At 38.8% G+C, this 21,977-nt stretch overlaps 1 protein-coding gene across 1 annotated transcript in view; it reads right to left on the bottom strand.

Annotated features, from left to right (window-relative positions):
- Positions 1-4,283: 4,283 nt before the first annotated feature.
- The window catches only part of Itfg1 (integrin alpha FG-GAP repeat containing 1), a 129,324-nt gene continuing 111,630 nt past the window's right edge, over positions 4,284-21,977 (bottom strand). The window contains exons 14-18 of the mRNA XM_021170171.3: positions 19,567-19,645; positions 13,545-13,669; positions 12,893-12,975; positions 10,032-10,149; positions 4,284-5,663 (exon numbers count right to left, since the gene is read on the bottom strand). Coding sequence (XP_021025830.1) covers positions 5,604-5,663; positions 10,032-10,149; positions 12,893-12,975; positions 13,545-13,669; positions 19,567-19,645 — 465 coding nt within the window. The 3' untranslated portion in view covers positions 4,284-5,603. The remainder of the gene's footprint in view (positions 5,664-10,031; positions 10,150-12,892; positions 12,976-13,544; positions 13,670-19,566; positions 19,646-21,977) is intronic.

Raw genomic sequence — 21,977 nt, 5'->3', positions numbered from 1 at the left:
ATTTATTGGCTTTTAAAGAATGAGTCGACTTTATATTTCATTCATTTGTGTTTTAATCACATTTCTTGGTTTTTTTTTCGTGTAGATTATTATATAAATATCTATTAGTTTAGGTTGACTTTTTACAAACACTTATTATTGTGTGTAAGTGGTATGTGTGTATGATGTGTGCATGTGCCATGGTGCACATGTGGAAACTAGAGGAAGACTTTGTGGAGCCAGCTCTCTTGGGTTGTTCTCTGGTTTCCAGGCTTGGGTGGGAAGCCCCATTGCAGCCATCCCCACCACACAGCTTTCACAGTTCCCTTTTTTTTTTTTTTTCTAATCAGTAACTACAGAGAAATGTTGATGCTGTTGATTTAAATGGTATGGTATATTTATCTATTTTCCTTCTAGGTCTGCCAGTTTTTACTTTATATATTTAGCTTATACACACTTAGAATTTTGACAGGTTTATACATGAATAAAATGTATTCTGATCTTACTCCCCTCCCAGTTCCAATGATCTCTTTCCTCTTCCCATTAGGGCCCCTTCCATTTTCATGGCTTTGCCCTTTTTGGGTAGCAAATTAGGGTTGCATATATCATGGCGAGGATTATTTACAGACGCAAGTTAAGAGTGGCTAAATCCTGAAGAGAATGCCATCCTTCCCACAGCAACCATTTAGATGAGGCTGAGAGCAGAATGCTATTGGTACTTTCAGACATCAAAATACGTCCTGTGTTTTTAAAATTTTATTTTCAAGGTAGCGAAGTACGGGGTTTCCTCATCGAATCTTTGTGTATGCGTGATTATACTTTGTCCTTATTCAGCACTTTCTCACCCCAACTGTCCTCCCTCAATCCATTTCCCTGCTTCTTGCTGGTCTTCCTCTTAGTCTCCTGTCTTGTACATTTCATCATTCTCTTTACTTACTTCCTATAAATTTGTTACTCCTGCTAGATATCACAGAATCAACTAGAAGGCGTATTCCATATTTTTCTTTTGGAGTCCATTTTGGCGATATTTTCTTAAGAATCAACTTTGTATAAACTTTGAAATTCACTGGTATAAAAATTTCCCTTTAAAACATTTTTTAAAATGTACTTTTTATTGTGCTGTCTTTTTCAATTCACAGTGTACTATATTGTTTCTTTGCTCCTCTTTTTCTTGGTAGAGGCTTTTGGTCTAATGGATTACTTTTGGGTATTTGTCCAGTCTTTGTCCTTGTTGTGAACTGTTCAAGAGAGGAGGCCATCTCATCTTGGAGTGCTTGTTCAGAGAACATCCTATCTCCATTTCCAGTCTCTCAGCTCCATTCCTTACTTTTGGGGTAGCTGTTGGCCAAGAGCATCTCCTTGTCTATTATTTATTTTTCAATCTTAAAAAGAACCAGGAAGGTGGACAGCCAGGGTGCAAGTCATTTACAAGGGCTGTTTTACCACCAAGAACATAATTTAACTTTTGTATTTCCATTGTATTTGTAAGAATGAGAGGAAATGTGAGGGGCTAATCCCAATCAACAGTGGTTTGGCAATGTGTTTACAGTATTTTCCAAGTGATTGTTAAGTCTCTTATTTTATGTGTATGAATGTTTTGCTCACATGTATGTCTATGCACATTTGTACCTGCAACCTGTGGAGGTCAGAACAGGATGTATGATCCCCTGGAACTAGAATTACAGATGGTTGTGAGCCACCATGTGGGTACTGGGAATTGAACCTGAGTTTCTGGAAGAGCAGCCAGTGCTCTTTACTACTGAGTCATCTATCCACCCTAATTGTAAATCTTAGTCAGTTGTCATCTGTCAATCTCCTCCTCAAAGGTGGAGGGCTGTTGAAATAGAATCAGTACAGAGAACAGCAGGAAGTGATGACTGGTTACTATACCAGGAGCCAGAAGGGAAGAAGCTACATGTTCCTAGTGCCTTCTGTATACACACTGCTAATCTTGCCCTCTAAAAAATGTTCTTCATGGCAGATTGTGGGTCTCATTCTCCTCAGGGGACATGAGGGTGGAGGAAGCAGAATTGGTGAGCAGGGTTCAGATGACCGTGTGTCAGAAGGACTTCTGAAGACCGCTTCAGTGAGACAGCTTTATTTTATTGCTCCAGGAGTAGGGTATATAGGTGCTCTAAGGGGTATGGGTAGAGAGGGATGATTGGTCATAACCAAGTGCCCAATTATCATATACATAACGTGGGAAGCTACAGTGGGACTTGTGTGCCGAGTCATGTGTCTTCTTCGCTGTATGTACTCATAGGGCTTGTCTGTTGTCTCAGCTCCCTTTGGCCTCGAGGACTTGGTTTTGTGGACTGTTATTGGCCAGTGGTAATTGTTTCCAGCATCTCTGAGATTACAGAGCTGCTTAATGCCTCTGTCTCTCTCTGTGTGTGTGTGTGTGTGTGTGTGTGTGTGTGTGTGTGTGTATGTGTGTTGGAGGTGCTGCAGCAGAGATTCTGGCCCTGAGGGTGAGGAAGGGCCTTGGTCTTAACTTCTGGGTCTTTGTCCTCTAGTATTATAGTAAGGGCTCATAAGGGTGGAGGAGGGTTGTGGGTTAGGTAGTAATTTCTGCCTAATTAAATCATTTGCTTTTCTAGAGCAGCTAAATCAGCCACTGGACAATCTTCAGAGTCTTCTTACTCATTTGACTCTCCCCTGTATCCTCCTGTACTTTTCTTCTAATGGGTTATTCTTAGGCTTGGGTATTTTCCCTATGCATTTCTTGATGACAGGTATCATGGGGAGGAAAGAGAGGGGCAAAAGATAGCCTTCCTGGACTTCCTTTTTATGAACCAGGTAGGCAACATGGGTCCAGACACCAGGGTCAGAAATAATCTGCTTTTTAGGGTCCGTGGTTCAAATTGAAGTACCCATTCCAGAATTCTAGGTTCTCTGTTTGGAAGAGTCTAAGTCTTCTTGATTAAGAGTAAGTCCCTCTAATGTGATGTTGCGTTTTCCATTATAGAAAACAGTGGAAGTGTTGACAGTGATCAATGTTTCCAGGCAATTTTGCAAATGGGGGATTGAATTCACTCCAATGATTACAAGCCTGTCCCCAGATCTAAGAGACTAATAACTGTCCCTAAGACTTCTAACTGGTTGCTGTGTGACAAGTTTTTTTTTTTTTTTTTTCTTCCCTTTCAAATGAGTGATGCAAAGGTTATTGCCTACATCTAGTTGGGCTGTCAGGGTCCAATCTTGGGGAGTTGCCTTATCTGAGAGGCTTCAGCACCACAAACTGTATCTGGACCCTATGCAAAAGTGCAAACTGAAAGTAAAACAAAGAAAGGAAAGGAGACAGACAATCCACAGGTGAGATGGCTAGGCAAAATGCCATCATTTTCTAGGGGGGATACTCACAAGCTCTACATATGCTGTGGGGTTCCCTCCTCCTGCCACTGGCCCAAGGGCTGAGGGAGAAGTGGTGAGTAGGGTTTGAACCACCAGAAGAACTTCGGAGACACTTCAGTGAGACAAGTCTACTTTATTGCTTGAGGGGTAGGGTAGATAAGTGCTCTAAGGGGTATGGGTGGAGAAGGCTGATTGGTCATGTGTGCAATAAGCTAGAGCAGGACCTGTAAGCTGAGTCATGCAGCACTTGGTCTGCTCTGCACCAAGAGCTCTGCACATGGTCATCCTCCAAACAAGGTCAGGCACCTGTGCTCAGAGACATTCTCCAACCACAGCCAATGAAAGAAAGGGAAGCCCCATGGGAAAGGAATCCTCCATTTATCGCCAAGCTGGGAGAGCTATCCAGACATGGTGGACTGCGACCTTTATAGCAGTGCTCTCCAACAACAGGTGTTTCTTATTATCCTTGTTTGACTAGTGAAGAAACCAAAGCTTGACAAGACATGACTAATTAAAAGTCATAAAGTTAGTGTGGGCTCTGATGCTAGTTACGTTTGCTCCTTCCAACACAACATGTAAAACTAACACAAAAACCTCTGTCAAAGCTCAGTGTAGTGACACTTTTTAAAAATCCCCTGCTATATCTAGTAAATGATATAAAAGTTGAGTTTGGTAATACAGAAATATTGTCAGCAAACATATTTTAATTGTCACTAATCTTTTATCTATGGCACTATTCCTTACAGATTCTGACCCCAAGTTTTAGAATTCACGTTTTACCAGCTGCCAGATATGAAGCATCACTGTCTTTATAAAGGTCAGGGTTGATCCTTTTGGGGAGCTTGAGTCCTGTCCGTGACTCAGAGGGAAGAGGCCGGTCCTGCCATCTCAGTCCTCATCCACAGGGTTTACACTTTACCATCCTCTAGAGCTCCAAAGTAATTATCCAGTTGCTTGCCACAGTGTTTTTATTCAGTAAGGATTATTTATTAAGAAGGTATATTAACATGCTTAGATAGAAATAAAAATGAGCACATGCCCTCCAGTGAATCGCAGTGAGGAAAATAACACAAACAAAACTGTTCCAGAGGAATTTTATATTTTACAGCCACAGCATGTCTTAATAGTCAGCATATTGCTAGCTTTGATAATAATTTTATCACCTCTCTCCTGAAGTCTAGATTTAAATAATTTAAAAGTAAATTTTGGCAATGTGAAGTTTCTAACATGAAACCTGAGGTCTGTAGAAATGAGACAGACCTTTCCCGTCTTTTGAGGACAGAGCTGTATGGCATGCTGGCACCTGAAGAGTTTGCCTCTATCAGCTTTCTTTCAAGAGAGCAAATCATTTATGTCACTGTGCAAGGATTAGTATTCAAATACCAGCTTTCAGGATGCATTTACTCTTGGATAGTATTAGAGCTAGTTAAACAAGTTAACTATATAAGATATGTACACCAATAATTTAAGTTTTCCAAAGAGTTATGTCCTTATGTCTTCGGTGACAACCCATTGTATACAGTAGTAGATAGAATCAGATCACCTACAGTAGCATTCCTGACAACGGCTGCTTGACGAGTGCTTTCTGTATGCTCAGACACTGAGCTCAGCACACCCTGTACACCATACAACGTATGCCCATGACAACTCAAGTGAACAGGCATGTTAGCCTCATCATACAAACAAAACTGAGGCTTACAGAGACGCTAAGCAGCAGCCATATTCAGATAACTCTAAGTTGTAGAACCAGGCATCTAAGGCAAGCTGTCCTACTGTGATTCCAAAGCCTGGCTAATTAGTTTCATTCTGTGCCATTCATGAGCAGTCTGATCTGCAGTGAAGAATGTTACTTGAATAACTTTATCTGGCACATATTTGTGAAAGTATGCATTTTTAAGATAAAAACAAGATCAATTTAGGCGGAACAACGTCCTGGCCATAGGTCATTTAAATAGTTTTTATTTACACGTCCTTCCACCATCCTCATTCTAACAACATTGTAAACACAGATACACCAAGTACATGCAACACATTCCACAAAGGAACACAAATGCTCAGTGCTGCTGAATTAAGAACCTAAATTATTATATACAAAGTGCTTAAAACAGACTTTATGAGATATTCAGGCCATATTTATTTCAGTATTTTCCAATAATTGACAAGGAAGGCATAATTTATAAATATCTCAAATCCATCATTTTTTTTACTAGGAGTCGAAATTTAATGTTTCACTAATCAAGTGATTTCCAGGATGTACTACTTCAGCAAAGTCACATAGCATCAAAATGAAACCGATGTGCTTCTTGTCGTTTTTCTCTGTCATCGGCTTTCTGAAAGACAATTGTAAAGTAGTTTAAGTGCTAAGAAAATAGTAAGATTCACTTCTGATACCAGTTTAGTATATAACAGGTATAATATTTATAGTGTATTTAAAATAGTATAGCTATTTTAAAATTAAGGATATATTAATTGATCTTAACAATCAAGAAGAAAAGTTTTGTACACTTACATTACTATCATTTATAACCGTCTTGAAGGTGAGAGTAACATTAGATGCTAGAAGAACAGAATCGCTATTAACACTGATGCTAACAAACCAGTCTAAACTAATTATATCAAGATGATTATTTTCTAGTTAACCTTTTGATTTAGGATATATTTATTGACTGTTTCTCTTAGAGGCATTGTAAAAATTACTTTTCTATTTTGTTCTTTGAGACCTTTGAAAGCTAGAAAGGATTAAAAAACAAAACCTACATCAGGATTGACCCTAATTATGCTACGTTTGAGAGATTATTTTTGGGTTTGAATGAGAAAAGGGCAAGCTCTGAAAATATTATTTATGAAAATGGGAAGAGACATTTATTTCAAGCTGGGAGTTTTAGCATGAGGAAGTGGCCCAGCCATATCCACTGGAAACAGTGGACGTCATGAAGCCAGCACAGCTGTCTGACACAGCTCCAGCATAGCTGAGCCGAATGCTGCAATCGCACTGTCCTCCTGTCTCTCACACTCTGTCCTCCTGTCTCTCACACCCCCTGTCCTCCTGCCTCTCACACTTGTTGTCCTCCTGTCTCTCACACCCCCTGTCCTCCTGTCTCTCACATTCTGTCCTCCTGTCTCTCACACCCCCTGTCCTCCTCTCACATTCTGTCCTCCTGTCTCTCACACCCCCTGTCCTCCTGTCTCTCACATCCCCTGTCCTCCTGTCTCTCACACCCCCTGTCCTCCTGTCTCTCACACCCCCTGTCCTCCTGTCTCTCACACCCCCTGTCCTCCTGTCTCTCACACCCCCTGTCCTCCTCTCTCTCACACTCCCTGTCCTCCTGTCTCTCACATTCTGTCCTCCTGTCTCTCACACCCCCTGTCCTCCTGTCTCTCACACCCCCTGTCCTCCTGTCTCTCACATCCCCTGTCCTCCTGTCTCTCACACCCCCTGTCCTCCTCTCTCTCACACTCCCTGTCCTCCTGTCTCTCACATTCTGTCCTCCTGTCTCTCACACCCCCTGTCCTCCTGTCTCTCACACCCCCTGTCCTCCTGTCTCTCACACCCCCTGTCCTCCTGTCTCTCACACTCGCTGTCCTCCTGTCTCTCACACTCACTGTCCTCCTGTCTCTCACACCCCCTGTCCTCCTGTCTCTATCACTCCCTGTCCTCCTGTCTCTCACATTCTGTCCTCCTGTCTCTCACACCCCCTGTCCTCCTGTCTCTCACACTCGCTGTCCTCCTGTCTCTCACACTTGCTGTCCTCCTGTCTCTCACACTCCCTGTCCTCCTGTCTCTCACATTCTGTCCTCCTGTCTCTCACACCCCCTGTCCTCCTGTCTCTCACATTCTGTCCTCCTGTCTCTCACACCCCCTGTCCTCCTGTCTCTCACACCCCCTGTCCTCCTGTCTCTCACACTCCCTGTCCTCCTGTCTCTCACACCCCCTGTCCTCCTCTCTCTCACACTCCCTGTCCTCCTGTCTCTCACATTCTGTCCTCCTGTCTCTCACACCCCCTGTCCTCCTGTCTCTCACATTCTGTCCTCCTGTCTCTCACACCCCCTGTCCTCCTGTCTCTCACACTCGCTGTCCTCCTGTCTCTCACACCCCCTGTCCTCCTGTCTCTATCACTCCCTGTCCTCCTGTCTCTCACATTCTGTCCTCCTGTCTCTCACACCCCCTGTCCTCCTGTCTCTCACACTCGCTGTCCTCCTGTCTCTCACACTTGCTGTCCTCCTGTCTCTCACACCCCCTGTCCTCCTGTCTCTCACATTCTGTCCTCCTGTCTCTCACACCCCCTGTCCTCCTGTCTCTCACACTCCCTGTCCTCCTGTCTCTCACACTCCCTGTCCTCCTGTCTCTCACACCCCCTGTCCTCCTGTCTCTCACATTCTGTCCTCCTGTCTCTCACACCCCCTGTCCTCCTGTCTCTCACACTCTCTGTCCTTCTGCCTCTCACACTCACTGTTCTCCTGTCTCTCACACTCGCTGTCCTCCTGGAGTCTCTCACACTCGCTGCTTCCTGCTTCTCACACTCTCTGTCCTGTCTCTTACACTCTGTCCTCCTGCCTCTTGCTTTTAGGTTTTGGTCTCTCATTCCACATTCCTGGGAAGTTTCTGCATTATGATTCATTTTATGTCTTATATAATTATGTCTGGTCTTTTTATGAATGTCCTAAACTTACTATCTCTTCTCCTTTTAGGGGAACAACTTTGTTTGACCTTATTGGAAGTCTTCTTTATGTCCTGGAGATTATGATAAGCACAGATAAGCACAAAGACACTAGATATTTCCTTGTGAGGCTATGACTCCAGGGATCTTCTTGGGGTATCCTCTGCCCCTAAGCGAACTCAAACAGTATAACTGGAACAGGGTAAAATTAGAGACAGTTGACAACTCCTACTAGTCATGAGAATTGGTAACAGATATCAAGGTCTTTTTTCCCCCAATACGCTTAGAGCTCTGTGAAAATATAGTTTAAAGATGGGGGATTGGACACGGTACATCATTGAAGAGTCAGAACTTGATACCTAAGATAAAGTTACTAAAATAATTTCTCCTACTTAATAGCATAGATGATAAAAGGATACAAATAAAAGGAGTTAGATATTTGCTATTCATAGAAAGTCTGATTCAGATATTTTCTATTTGTCTGGAGCACTTTAAAACTGCAAACACTGCCAGCTTAAAAGTAGGCTGTCATATTTGCATTGGCAGAGACATTCTTTAGATTCTTTGAACTGGAGTTCTAGGGCTGATAATAAAAATTAAATCTGTTCTATTTGTACTTTCTAATTGTGACTGAACTTGTAAACCTGGACATGTAATGAAAAATCAAACACATGTCCGGACACAAAATGATATAATCTGTAGTTCTTGGATAATCATTAGTCTGTTTTTGTTCTCTGAATCCTGTATAAAGAAAAAAGCAACCAAATTGCTTGTCAATCAGAGCTGCAAGATTCCTCTGACTCTCTTCTTGTTGACTCCTTATCTCCTCTTGAAAACCCATCAACTGCTAGGGCTGGCTCTTGGCAGGGAAGCCTGGTGAGTGTGGAAGGAGGTGGAGCATATGAAAGGAAATATCTCACAAAGATAGCAGGCATATCGTGGAGTGATATGATATGAAAGGGGTATGAGGGCCTGGGTAAGGAACACGTATACATTTAGACAGTGGCTTGTCACCTGAAGTGAGCCAGAGATGGAGAGTGACATGAGGCTTCACTCCATGACTGTAATGTGTCTAGTACTATAGAAAGGGGAGAAGCTGAAGTCAGAAGACCACCCAGGGTTTAAGGAATGAGGAAGAAGTGGCAGTAGAGAGGCAGATGTAGGATCAGCTACAGAGATTCTCAGGAAGATAAGAATCAATAAGGTGGCTGAATAATACTGAAGGTGAATATGAAAGGAGAGAAAGGGAGCTTTAATTTTGGCTTTTAGCTAAGCAATCTTGGTAGAGATCATTGGAGCAACTAGAAATGAGAAAGAAACATTGAGAGAGGTAAAGAGAAAACATTTTGAAATAGTTGATTTTAGATGAAATTTGCAGGGAAATATAGAAGGAGAGGGTCTTTGACAGATGATGTAGAAAACTTGAATGGGGAGAATGGAAAATAGCAGCAGCCAGCAGAAGTGAAAGGATGGCTAAAGCACTAGAAGACCCCGAGTCACAAGTGACAGTGTGTGCACGGCTGAGCAGTCAGGTTTAGCCACTGCATCCTAGCTGCTGTTACCCCACACTTCTACCATATCAGACCTGGTGCCAGGACAAGGACTTAGTTTCCTTTCACAGGTCAGGAGATACAGAGTGTTTTAGTATATATTGCTCTTAGAGTATACAGCTACTCAACAATCGAAGTTAACTCAATATATAATTTTTGGTTATTATTTTTGGTAGAGTAACCTTTCTTCTTAACAAATCTATGAATATTTATCAGAATAATCAACATGTCTTTCTCATAAGTCAAAAGAGCAGCCAAGATAAAATAGTAATTTTAGTTAGCAAAGCATGATTCACGACAGTCCAAAGAAAAAAGAAGGCATTGTTAGCACCTACCGGCTAAGTATTTGATATTACTTTCTTTTCTTCTTTGTGTGGAGCTACGGAATAAACCTACACCCTTGACCAATGAGCTATATCCCAGCTTTTCAGTTTTGAAGAACAAAATACTACCATAATAAATGAACCAAAGTTTGTATTGAAAAACAAACCTTTTCCTGCCAATGTAAAATGGCGATTATTGCCAGGATGAAAATGCAGACTCCAATGAGGGCTACCGCAGTCAGCAGGACAATGTTACTTGGTGTCAGGTACAATTTGGCACTCCAGCTGTAGATAAAAAAGAACAATTAAAACTGTAAATTTTAACATGATAACAAGATTAAATTGAGAAGAGAGAGTAAAGCAACTTATAAAAGTTCATTTGTTGAATCATTCACTCATCTAACAAAAGAAATTAATTTAGATAAGTTGAAGAATATTGATGATTCTAAGGTGCTCACAGTTTATTAAAAACTGAACTAAAATTTTCTTTTTCATGTATGATTTTGGGTATTAAACCCAAGGCCTGATGTGTGCAGGGCAAACACTTTACAAGTGAAGGCTACGTAACATCTCTCTGAAGTAGAATTGTTATTTAATATGCATTTATATTTGATTTTGATCTTTGGAACTAAGTAAACTTACCAATAGTACTTTAGACAATCAAAGATGTCTTTTGAAAAGAAAAATCTGTTGAATTTGAAACTTTCAACTCTAAAGCCTCTCTAAGTGACATTATTTCACTAAAACTATGTGACCCCTACCGTTACATGCAGTACAAGGAAAGCAGTCATATGTCTGAGTGGGTGGGTTTTGATAGCTGCGGAAAACTTGCACCATTTGTGTGTAATGATGGATGTTTGAAGTTACTACAATAACCTTTATGATGAGACTTATAAAGTCATTTAGCCTCTCTGTTAATGTATAGACAATGTCACTAGCATAATTAGGTCTTCTCTCTTAAAACAATATGCACAGTGCAGCACCTGTAAACACTGCAAACTTAAGTTTGGGGTTTTTATAGCTAACTCTGTGGGCAGTTATGCACACCGAGCTTCATGTTCTACCTGGAAACAGGAAATGACTGTGTTCTCATTTTAAAAGATTAATAAGGGTAAGAGCATTCTAATGAACAGCAAATAGCTATTGATTTACTTTGACACAATTAAGATTTATTGATCCATAAGTTAAGTCTTTAGTCACTAAACTTCAGAATACACCTCAAACAAAAATCAATTAGGGTTTTTATTATGTACATAAATTTGAAGAGGACATTTCTTTGTAAAGAGCAAAAGAAACATGAAAAATATTCTGACTATGGAAGAAAGCTATGGCAGAACTTTTCAGAAATTCAGAAGAATAACCCTTAAGAAAATGAGTATTGTTAAGTACCTTACAATAGAAAACAAAACTTTTTTTTTTTTTTTTTTGAGACAGGGTCTTTCTATACAGCCTGATATACCCTTGAGGTTGTTTCATCCTGACTCAGCCTTCTGGGTACTGAGTTTACAGGTGTAAGACACTATGCTTAGAATAAAACCAGTTTTTAATAAACCAGTAGAAATTTTTATTTGCCTATTCTCTCTCCTTCCCTCCCCTCAGTCTGCCTTTGTGTGTGTGTGTGTGTGTGGGATCATGCACATACTTGTACATGTGGGTGCCTATGGAGGTCACAAGAGGAACTCAGATTCCTTGAAGCTGGAATTATAGGTAGCTGTGAGCCACCTGATGTGGGTGTTGAGAAATGAACTGAGGTCCTCTGCAAGAGCAGCAATTGCTCTTTATCATGGATCCATCTCTTTAGCCCATAAAACTTTTTAATTTTTTTCTCTTGAGTTTTTTTTTAGTTCAATTTTTAAAATAGACCTTTTTTCAAAGCTCAAGATATATGCCATTTTGGTTAAAAGAAAATACATCATCAATTTTCAGTTGCCTACTCAAGAGATTTCATGTACATTCCTGTTAAGAGATATACATCTATAAACATATAGATACAGATATCTTCTTTTAAATAAGTTAATTGTATGTATGTATGTACATATGTATATATAAAATCTCCATCCTGCTTGTTTCCTTTCTCTTCCTCCCTATTATATACTTTCCTATGTCCATGGTAGTAAATATAAATGAGTCAGTACGGTACACTCTGTCAGTGCTACACTTTCTGTTCTCTAGTTTCTCTGCAACTCATTCAGACTTTATAGTTTATTGTCAACTTAATTTGGAAAAAGGTATCACAAATATATCACACTGCATCATTAAAACCCAACCCAACCCAAACCAACCAACCAACCAACCAACCAACCAACCAACCAACCAGATCAGAGCCAGGCATGGTAGGTACTCAGGAGGCTGAAGGGAGAGATTTGCTGGAGCCTAGACAGTTAGTTGAGACTATCACAAAAACAAAGAAAGCCTCAACCCAATCCAACCCTCCATCAGGCAAGTAACTGTTTTTAATAATGCTATCTTAAATGTACAGTGATATGTTGGGCAGTTAGTTGTCTAGCAGTGTAGGTAAACATGGTTTATGACATTTATTAGTTTTCATGGGGTAAACTCTCTCCCCAAAACAGATTTTAATAAAACTTTATGGAATAAAGACAGAAAAATGTAGACACAGTCAGCTCATGACATGATATGCACTGGTTCTAAAGTATATGTACTGCATGAATGCAGCTCATGTAAGGTTTTAATAAAAAAGGCTAGAGCTAAGAGGAGCTCACTGCTGAAATGCTTGCTTGACATACACAAAGCAATGGGTTCAATTCCCAGCATTTCAAAACAATATTATTTACAACTAATGAAAATTAAATATATACTATATGTACAAATTACTAATTAGGCTGCTTTCTGTCCTGATAGGAATGAATTTATTCCTTATGAAACATCAGGTAGGTGTGTTTAATAATTTAAAACTGACTAGGTAAATTAAGTGTTGGGCACTCAGGGTAGGCAATACATATAAAATTTTATCAAAACATGCTACTGGATAGCTACCACATTGAGTTCAATAAGGGAAGGATATTACCTTCGAGGGACATTGTGAGGATATGGAATGACAATCAGCTGGGAATTTGGAATGATTGCTGTCCACTCTTGTTTTCTTATAGACTGAAAAGAGAATTTAAGAACACTTACTTAGCAGACAATACATATAAAAACCCCAATTATTAGTTTAAATATGGAAAAATAACACTAAAGAATTTTGAGAATTTGAAATTCTAGGAAAGGAGTGTTATATTTGTTTGTTATAAATCCATTCACTCAACAAATACTTATCGGACAGTTTTAGCAGGCATTATTCAAAGTAATATGTGTAAATGCTGCTTGGAGCTAACATTCAAGTCAGGAATTTGTGTGAGTACAATATTCTACTTTTATGTTAACAGGTACTACGTATGCTCTAAGCGATGAAAGTATTAAAAGATAGCAGGTTAAAAGGATAAGAAGTCACGAAGAAATGGAAAAACTATATGATATCAAATCATGGTACACTCTAAAATAAGCTTAGACACGTTACTATGAATCAAATTTTAAATTATTTAATTATTTAAATATTAAATTACTTAAAGGCTACCTTATTAAACATCTGAATTCAAATTCAATTATATTCAAATTACTAGATTTAAATGTTTAAGTGGTGTTAAAACAGATTGCAAACAAACTAAATGTTTACTTGCCTTCTCTCCAGATGGACGGGGAATACCAACAAAAAGATGATCCAGGAAATTGGCACTTCGGCCTAAGCCAAGCACATTGTAAGGTAGCTGAAGAGCTAAGTGTGCTGACTGGCTGAGCTGTCCAGCTAGATTTATGAAGACAAACAAACAAACACACCTTTGAAAACACTGCATTCATCAAGTCTTAAAGTTCTAAAATGTTAAATCCAGGTATAAAATATGAGATGAATGAATATTCAGTTAATTAATATTTATGATCAATGACTTACAAAAATATTTTGAGATATAATTTCCATATCCACATATAGTGAAATGGTTTTGAGAATATCCTAAGAGGTCACCTCAGTGAGTACAATGGAATTTTAGGACATTTTAATCACTTGAAAAACTCAATACCCAAGGCTGGTCCTCTTGTCAGCAATGCTACACTCCCAGCTGAAGGCAGTATCTCTCATCTGCCTTCTGTCTTTTCTACCAATCTGCCTATGCCAACAGCAACATGAAGACATTATAGATGTTAGAGTGTTAGATATGCCAGTTATTCCAGTATCATCATTATATATTATATACATAACCTGAAATGTCACATCATACCCAATAATATGCACAGTTAAGTTCTGATGTATCAATTCAATGTGGTGTATACCTGTCCCATTTCATACTCATGCAAGGTTCAAAGTTCCCACATCCCAGTGAACACTTGCAGTCACCACTTGCTAGCTGGGAGCAGTATTTCTTAAGAGTTTAATCTGTTTTGTCCTATTGATAGTGTCCTTTGCCTTACATAAGCTTTGCAGTTTCAGAGGTTTAGTTTGTTATCAGCATGGCAGGAAGCATGTTGGCATGTAGGTAGACATTGTGCTGGAAAAGGAGGTGAGAGTTCTATACCTGGATCTACAGAGATCAGGAAGAGAGAGAGGCCGTAGGGTTTGCTTGGGCTTTTGAAACCTCACAGTCCAATTCAAATGAAATACTTTCTTTGACAAGGCTATACCTACCACACCTCATAATCCTTCCAAAAAGCGCCACTTCCTGATTACTAAGCATCAAATTATGAGCCTATAGGGCCATTTCTTTTTCAAACCACCACATATACATGTCCAACACTGACAGCAAAGCATACTACCCAAAAGTCATTAAAAATGCATTCAACAAATACTTGGGTGTTTTTGAATAGATAAGAACCAAATTAAAATTTAAAGCCAGTCCTCAGTGAGTCTCTATCTTACCTCATGGGAGATAAGAGAACTGCTAGGGTCTCTCTCTACCCTATGGCAGATACCATAGGAAAGTTCAAGATAAAGTTTGATTGTGGAGTTTATTTCCAGCTTGGAGAGTAAGGTTTTTAAGAGTGTTGAGGTCCAGGGATGGAAAAATAATTGAGACTTGAAAGATGAGAAGAGCGATGGACTAGATAGTCAGAAATCAAGCTAGACATGTGTAACATGCACACAGGGAACAGAAATAAACATGAAGGGTAAGGAATGCAGGGTTCAGTTCTCAGTGAGGAGGAAGGCACTTGAATATGAACTGAGTTTGCATTAGAAAGATTAATTTCTACAACTAAGTTTCTAGGATATTTCAATAATCTGAATGGTAATCTCTGATATTGGAGATTAAATGGGAACTTTTATAGTGGACTAAGCTAGAGGTTGTAGGGACATGAGAAAATACAGGATCCATGATTTGGTCAGTACATGGGTTAGGAAGTGAAGTATAGGCATTATGCTATGTAGGCACAGTGAACAAGTCTGTATTGTGGTGTTTTGTTCTGCCTCTGATTCCTTTGCTTGCATTGATCTGTATATTTACTGTGAGGTTTATAATGCACAATGAATAAAGAAGTAAAATGCAGAAAGTGCTCAGGGTAGAGACAAATTCAAAACTCAGATGCCCACGAGTCAGACAATGAACAATACAATTCAATTAGTAACTTCCCGTATTTTATGTGTTTTTAAATTTATTTGATTACTTCATATAACTACAATACTCGGCTTCTAATAAACTTGAGATAAAGGTTAAAAATAAAGTTGATGGGGATTTTTGTTGTTGTACTATATTACCCTATTCTCCTTTTTAAGTTCAGTTTATGGGAACTGATTCTTTATATTGTGTGACCTCAGCTACCTACAGGAAGAATAACCTCATCCCTGTGTGTGCTGAGTGCTTCCTATTTCTCAGGTAGTTCTAGACATCATTATGTCTGTGAGTTTCAAGCTGTACTGTAGCACATAGTTGCTTTGCATGGTTTGTCGACAATAGGCAAATCATGAACTACAACAAAAAGGAATATCCCAGCAGTGTTACTGAGCAATGTGAGATGTAATCAGCTTTCACACTGAACATACTTACAGACTACAGAAATTATTACCACAGAGTATACAGAATAATGTATTTCTAGCAGAGAGTCTAGAATAGATAATATTCCTCTTCTCACCCTCCATTCCCAAAGATGTTATGTGACGGTTGTTCTTTCAGCAGTAGACTCTATAGTGATTGTAAATATTTTACTAGAAGCGATTCTGAAGGACTGTTTTGGAAAATGGCAGGTAACAAGAAGGCACGACTTGCTAGAGTCTTCAGAGAATACACTGGGGAGTTGGAGAACATCCATAAAAAGGCAAGCAATGCTCCCAAACCTCTACTTTAACAGCAAAGTAAAAAAGTAAAACAGGATTTTACAAAGCAGAGCAAGGGGAAAATTTAGTGTCCATCCTGGAGGGACTGATGTACCCGGGGAGCCACCCTACCTCTAGGCTATGCAGGAGAAACTCTGAATTAGCACTGCACACCAATATGCAGCAAAGTGGAAACCTGGTTGAAGTTAGAGTCTGTAAGGCAATATAGACGGGTTTCAAATGGCACTCCTAACATCCTGAAGGACTTCCCAGGAGCTGTACAGTATTCATGGCCAGACCAGAGGTATGAATGGCCTATAAAAAACTTCCCACTCGTCGAATCAACATCTGTGACCAGTGTTTTACAAAAGACTACTTAGGAGTGTGACAGGCATTACATTATGGGGACAGAAAAGGAGTTCTCAGAGTCAAGATCTGAATCATAAAGCAGGCAAGAACTTCACAGTAGAAGGAATGAACATTTACATGATAGCAAAGATAAGAAACCATCAGTAGAATATTAAAGATCTATGGAAAACTGTAGAAGATCAAACATGACTTGCAGGCATACAAAGAGAATTTCATGCTAATGGCATGGAAAACATCAAGTTATAGCCATCCCACCCTCCCAGCATTGCTATACTCTGATGGGAGAAACTGTTTTTCAGTAAAACGATAGCAGATCTCCCAAATCTAGGGAAAGAGGTGTCCATTCTAGTACAGGAGGAATTCAGAATACCAAAGACCACCAGAGTAAAGCCTCCCCACATCATAGCTAAATATTAAGTCTACAAATCAAAGGACATGTTCTGAAAGCTGTAAGAGAAACAAGTAAATGAAGTAAATTACATAATATAAAGACAGTCTCATTGGAGTAACACTACATTTCACAGTAGAAACTCTCAAAGTCGGGAGGGCTTGGAATTCTGTTTTCCAAGCTCTAAAAGGCAATGAATGCAAACTCAGACTTCTACACCCAGCAAATCATGTCATAACTGAAGAGCAAAACAACAGATGCTCGCTCTGCTGACGCCTTGGACAAAAGATAACACTTAAGTCTGTTGGTGGAAATGTAACTAGTCCAGTCGCTATGGAAATCAGTATGGAAGTCCCTCAAAAAACTAAAACTACAATATAGCCTGGGTATAGCACTCCTGTGCATTTATTCATACAAAGAACTCTAAGTCAATACACCACAGAGACACTTACTGCATATGAATGTTTACTACAGATCTTTTCACAAGAGATAAACTATGGAACCAACCAAAATGTCCAACAACAGATAAAGAAAATATGCTATTTATGTACAATGGAATTTCTTCTAGCCATGGAGTTAACTTCAAGTAGAAATAAGTGAAGATAATCTTATCACGGGAAGTAAGCTTGTCTGCGAAAGACAAATATCCACATTTTCTCTCACTTTAGGTCATGAAAGCAGAAGCAACCCTGATATCATATGGAGAGTGATGGGGAGCACAACAGGAAGATGCTCAGTGTGCATTTGTATTTGTGAGAATGTCTTCAGTGTAACACAGAGGTGTGTGCAGTGATTGTAATCCTGGTTTGCAATATACATGGTACTTTCTAGGCAACACACCAAGAACGTTCTTATTATGGCAGTGCTTGTGCTGTTAGTATTTAATACTTCATTTCGAAGCTGGGGAACAGTCTCAAATTGTGCTCATGCACTGTACTTGTGACAGTGCCTGCTTGCTAGTGCATTTCTACTGACTGGACACTGCATTCACATGTCTTTAGTTTTTCTTCTATGTTTAGTTCTTTATCATGTGTGCTTTCCTCTCTCTCCCAGTAGATGTTCACTGTTGCACTGTTTCAGTGTATTAAAGAAGCAAACACAGTGGAGGGCCAGCCAGCATAGCTATCTATGGTAGCTCCAGAACAAAAAGCCCAGAAGAAATCAGAGCCTCTTTGTGAACAGGTATATAAAAGTTTATATAGCATATGATTTTTAAGAAAAATGTAAGAAAATATAGGACTTTAAGATATTGGTATATAGCTGTGATAAGTATAAGATTTCTCACTTCAAAATGAATAACACAATCCTGAGACAATAGCCTTTTGATGGTGTGAAATGAATATTTTTTGAAGTAGAACTGCATTTAAGTTGCTAAAGTGTATATTTGAGTTTTACTGATTATTCACTCATGGAGATAAGTTCTGGGTTTGGAGCAAATGCCTGAGTAGGATGCCTGAGTTTATCACCATTGCTTGTCTTTCTTAATTTTTATTTTATTTTTTTAACCAGCATTGTTAAATAAGTTTTAGAACATTTCCTTAGCAGTGAAACTATTTTCATCTTAAGAAAGAATTTAAGAAAGAATTAACAGACAATAAAAATGTACTATGTATAGAAATTAAGACTTAAATGATTTCTTTCTTGTAGTGATATAAAAAATATGAGTATAATATTCTTGTTAGAATTTTAGAATTTTCCTTAAAAGTTTTAGAATATTTTTGTTTACAGAATGCTTATATATTGAAATCTTTTTTTTTTTTTTTGAGATAGCGTTTCTCTGCATGGCCTGGCTGATGTGGAGCTCACTATGCAGACTAAGCTGGCCTGGAACTCACAGAGATCTTCCTGCCTGCCTTTGCCCCATGAATACTGAGATTAAAGGCATGTGCCACCACACCCAGCATGATAAATTCTTAATGTTTATAGTAAGCTAAAAAATAAACTCATTGTAGTACAATTAATTTATGTAAGACCATTATATACTACAAAGTTGTCCACTAATACATTCTTTATGGTTATTACAGCAAGTCTGTTGATACTATTTCATGGGCAAGTCTCTAGGATTTTCGAGAAAGAATATTATTTTAGAATGTACTCTTCGCACAGGCAGTTAGACCTACTGTAATCTGCTATTGGTCACATGCACACATCCTTCAGTCATTTTCCTTTTTGTCCTAATGTAATTATGTTATAATGTTTGTTGCAATGTACAAGTAAATTATATTCTATAAACATACATCATAAACCTCTTTCTAAATCTTAGACTTCTTATGCCACGTCTGAAATTACAGGACTGGTTTAAATTACACTATTGATTGCATTACTAGCTTCTACTTCTCCAAAAATGAACTTAATTTATATGACTTACCATTTCAGTCTTTAAGATAACTCAAATTACCTCTCAATGTTTGCTATTTCAGCTGAAAAATAAGGATACTGGGTTTGGTTCATAATAGTAATACATGAAGAAATAAATGTTAATATTTTTGATCTGAAATCTCTTGAAATTTGTTTATGTACACCTACAGAAAAGTGCAAGAAAATTTTATTCATATTGTGACGTATGATGATTTTTGACTGCAGCTTCCGTCTCCAGTATATTGAGGGAAAGTGACTGACATGCAGTGGACATCCCACCTGGTCTTACCTGAGCCGTTTTTCAGATATCCATTTGCATCTACTGTTGTGTACATGATATAAGGTCCAGGCTGATTCACTCCAAAGGGCTGCAGGAAGAAAGGAAATAGTTGGCCTTGAGAAGTAAGTGAATAATTTGAATTTCAGGAAAATTTATTATAAAGTTAAAAAAACCCCAAAGAATATTTAATTATTTTTTGAAAATTCATACATTTATACACTACTTTCGTGTCTTTTTTTAAAAAAATAGCCCAATAGGTCCAAATTTAGTGCTGCATACTTGTACGTGTGTGTATGTTGGGGGAGGCGGTGAATCTACCAGAACACAGGAAGTCTACCAGTTACATAGTTATGTATATAATTATATAACTTAAGAAATTGTTAGCTATTTAAGAGAACATTTCCGTAAGTAGATATTAGTTCAAATTAAACCTGGTTAGTAGAAAATTATTAAAATTACTATTATTTATTCAATTATTTATTTGTGTATGTGTGTAAGTACTGGGTGCAATAGAACATGTGTGGAGATTAGCGGACACCTGCAGGAGTTGGTTCTCCTTTCTACTACGTGGATCCTGAAGATCAAACTAATGTCACCAGGCTTGGCTTTACATGCTCACCCCAGTGCAAAATTCCTAATACCTTATATCACTTGATGGTTGCATTTATAAAGTTCAGTTGTGCTAGAGAGTTATTGAACTACTCTGAGTTTGACTGCCAGTACTAAGAAAATCTCAGACTTCACCTCAAACATGACAACAATTTTATCTTTGCTCTCCTTCCTTGTCTTTTCTTCCTTTCTTTTTTGGGTTTTTGAGACAGGGTCTTTGTACATAGCCCTGGCAGTCCTGGAACTCACTATGTAGACAAGGCTGGCCTTGTACTCAGATCTGCCTGCCCTCGCCTTCCAAGTGCTGGAACAAAAGGTGTGCACCACCACATCCACCATGTTATACATGAGTAGGACATATGCTACAATTTCTTAGTAACATAAATAAATGTCAACATTTGTTTATAATAATTACAATTAAATGAAAATATTGACTTTTAGTTCTACCTCATAATTGTTTATGCATTAAGAAATATTACTTTCCAGATTTTCCTGAGAAACTTACAGATCCTAATCAGATTGATAGTTTATCACAATTCTATTTATAGAACTGTCTTTAAATTTTAAATAAGATGATATATTTCCTCTCTTTGAAATCAACTCTAATTGAAAAGGACATAACCTGCAGATTGTAATGAACATACTGTTAAAAGATAAGCGCTTGAGAATTTTTTTTTTGAATAATTGCCACAAAAATAAAATTTTAGTGAGCTTAGAAAAACTGTCCTTCAAAAATGAAGGAGAAAGCTTGAGCTGGGGTTGTAATTAGTTAGTAGAATGTTTGCCTACTATGCATATAGTCCAGGATTTGCTTCTGGCACCACACAAACATCATGGTGGTGCATACCTGTAATGCTAGCACACAGACAGTGGAGACTGGAAGTTCAGAGGTTCAAGGTCAGCATAAGTACATGAGACATCATTGAGAGGAGAGGTAAGGCAGGGAAAGAATGAGGAAGAAGAGGAGAAGGAGGTAGAGTAAAAGGAGGAGAGGAGGTGGTAGTAGAGGAGTGAGTGAAGAGAGAGAAAGAAGAGAGAACAATGAAGAAGTAAGAGGGAGGAGAGGGAGGAAGTGAGAGGAAGGGGGAGAGAAGAAGGAAGGAGGAGGAGGAAGAGAAGGTAGAGTCTCTCCTATGTTTTAATCTCTGATACACCCTTTGTATTCTTATGAATGTAGGTTCTACTGATGACAAATCAAGAATTTTTCAAGCACTTTTTAATCACAGACTTGCTGGGAATTCAGCAACAGCATCTAGTCCAAGAGACGCAGCTTCTTCATTAATCTATTTTTAAAGTTTAAACCTACTGTTGAATTTGTGTATCTCTTAGCTTCTAGAAATGCATTGGTATTGGCAGAGGATGTAGCGATGCATCATTTAGGCCTACATTTCAGGACTAAGTACGTCCTGGATTGTCCCAAGTGTTGGCCACTGCTAGTTCACAGCTGGATCCTAATTGGCAGCTCTTCTCAGCTAAAAAAAGTTGTGTCCCATGTCTAAGTGCAATATCTGAGTAACTTAGGCATAGAGAAGCCCTGGCCCCTCTGCCTCAGTTGAGGGTGTGATGAGAATCACTCAGCTTTAGGGCTCTCCATGCACTGTAAACCAACCTCTCTCTTCTTGCCAACCCTGCTTTCCACACTACTTCAGAGTCATTGTTCCCAAGTAGAGTCAGGATGTCTCAACTATAGGAAGTTTCTCAACTATATATAAAAGATTGGCATTGTAGTGCTTTAACTGGATTAAAAGGATTTGTGACTGTAATCAAAACATCTAGTTTTGTGTGGAAATTTCTCACTGACCCCAAGACTT

The sequence above is a fragment of the Mus caroli genome, unplaced genomic scaffold (assembly GCF_978045245.1).
Source record: "Mus caroli unplaced genomic scaffold, Mus_caroli_1 scaffold_10, whole genome shotgun sequence".
Classification (NCBI taxonomy): domain Eukaryota; kingdom Metazoa; phylum Chordata; class Mammalia; order Rodentia; family Muridae; genus Mus; species Mus caroli.
This window is presented reverse-complemented; position numbering and strand designations above follow the sequence as displayed.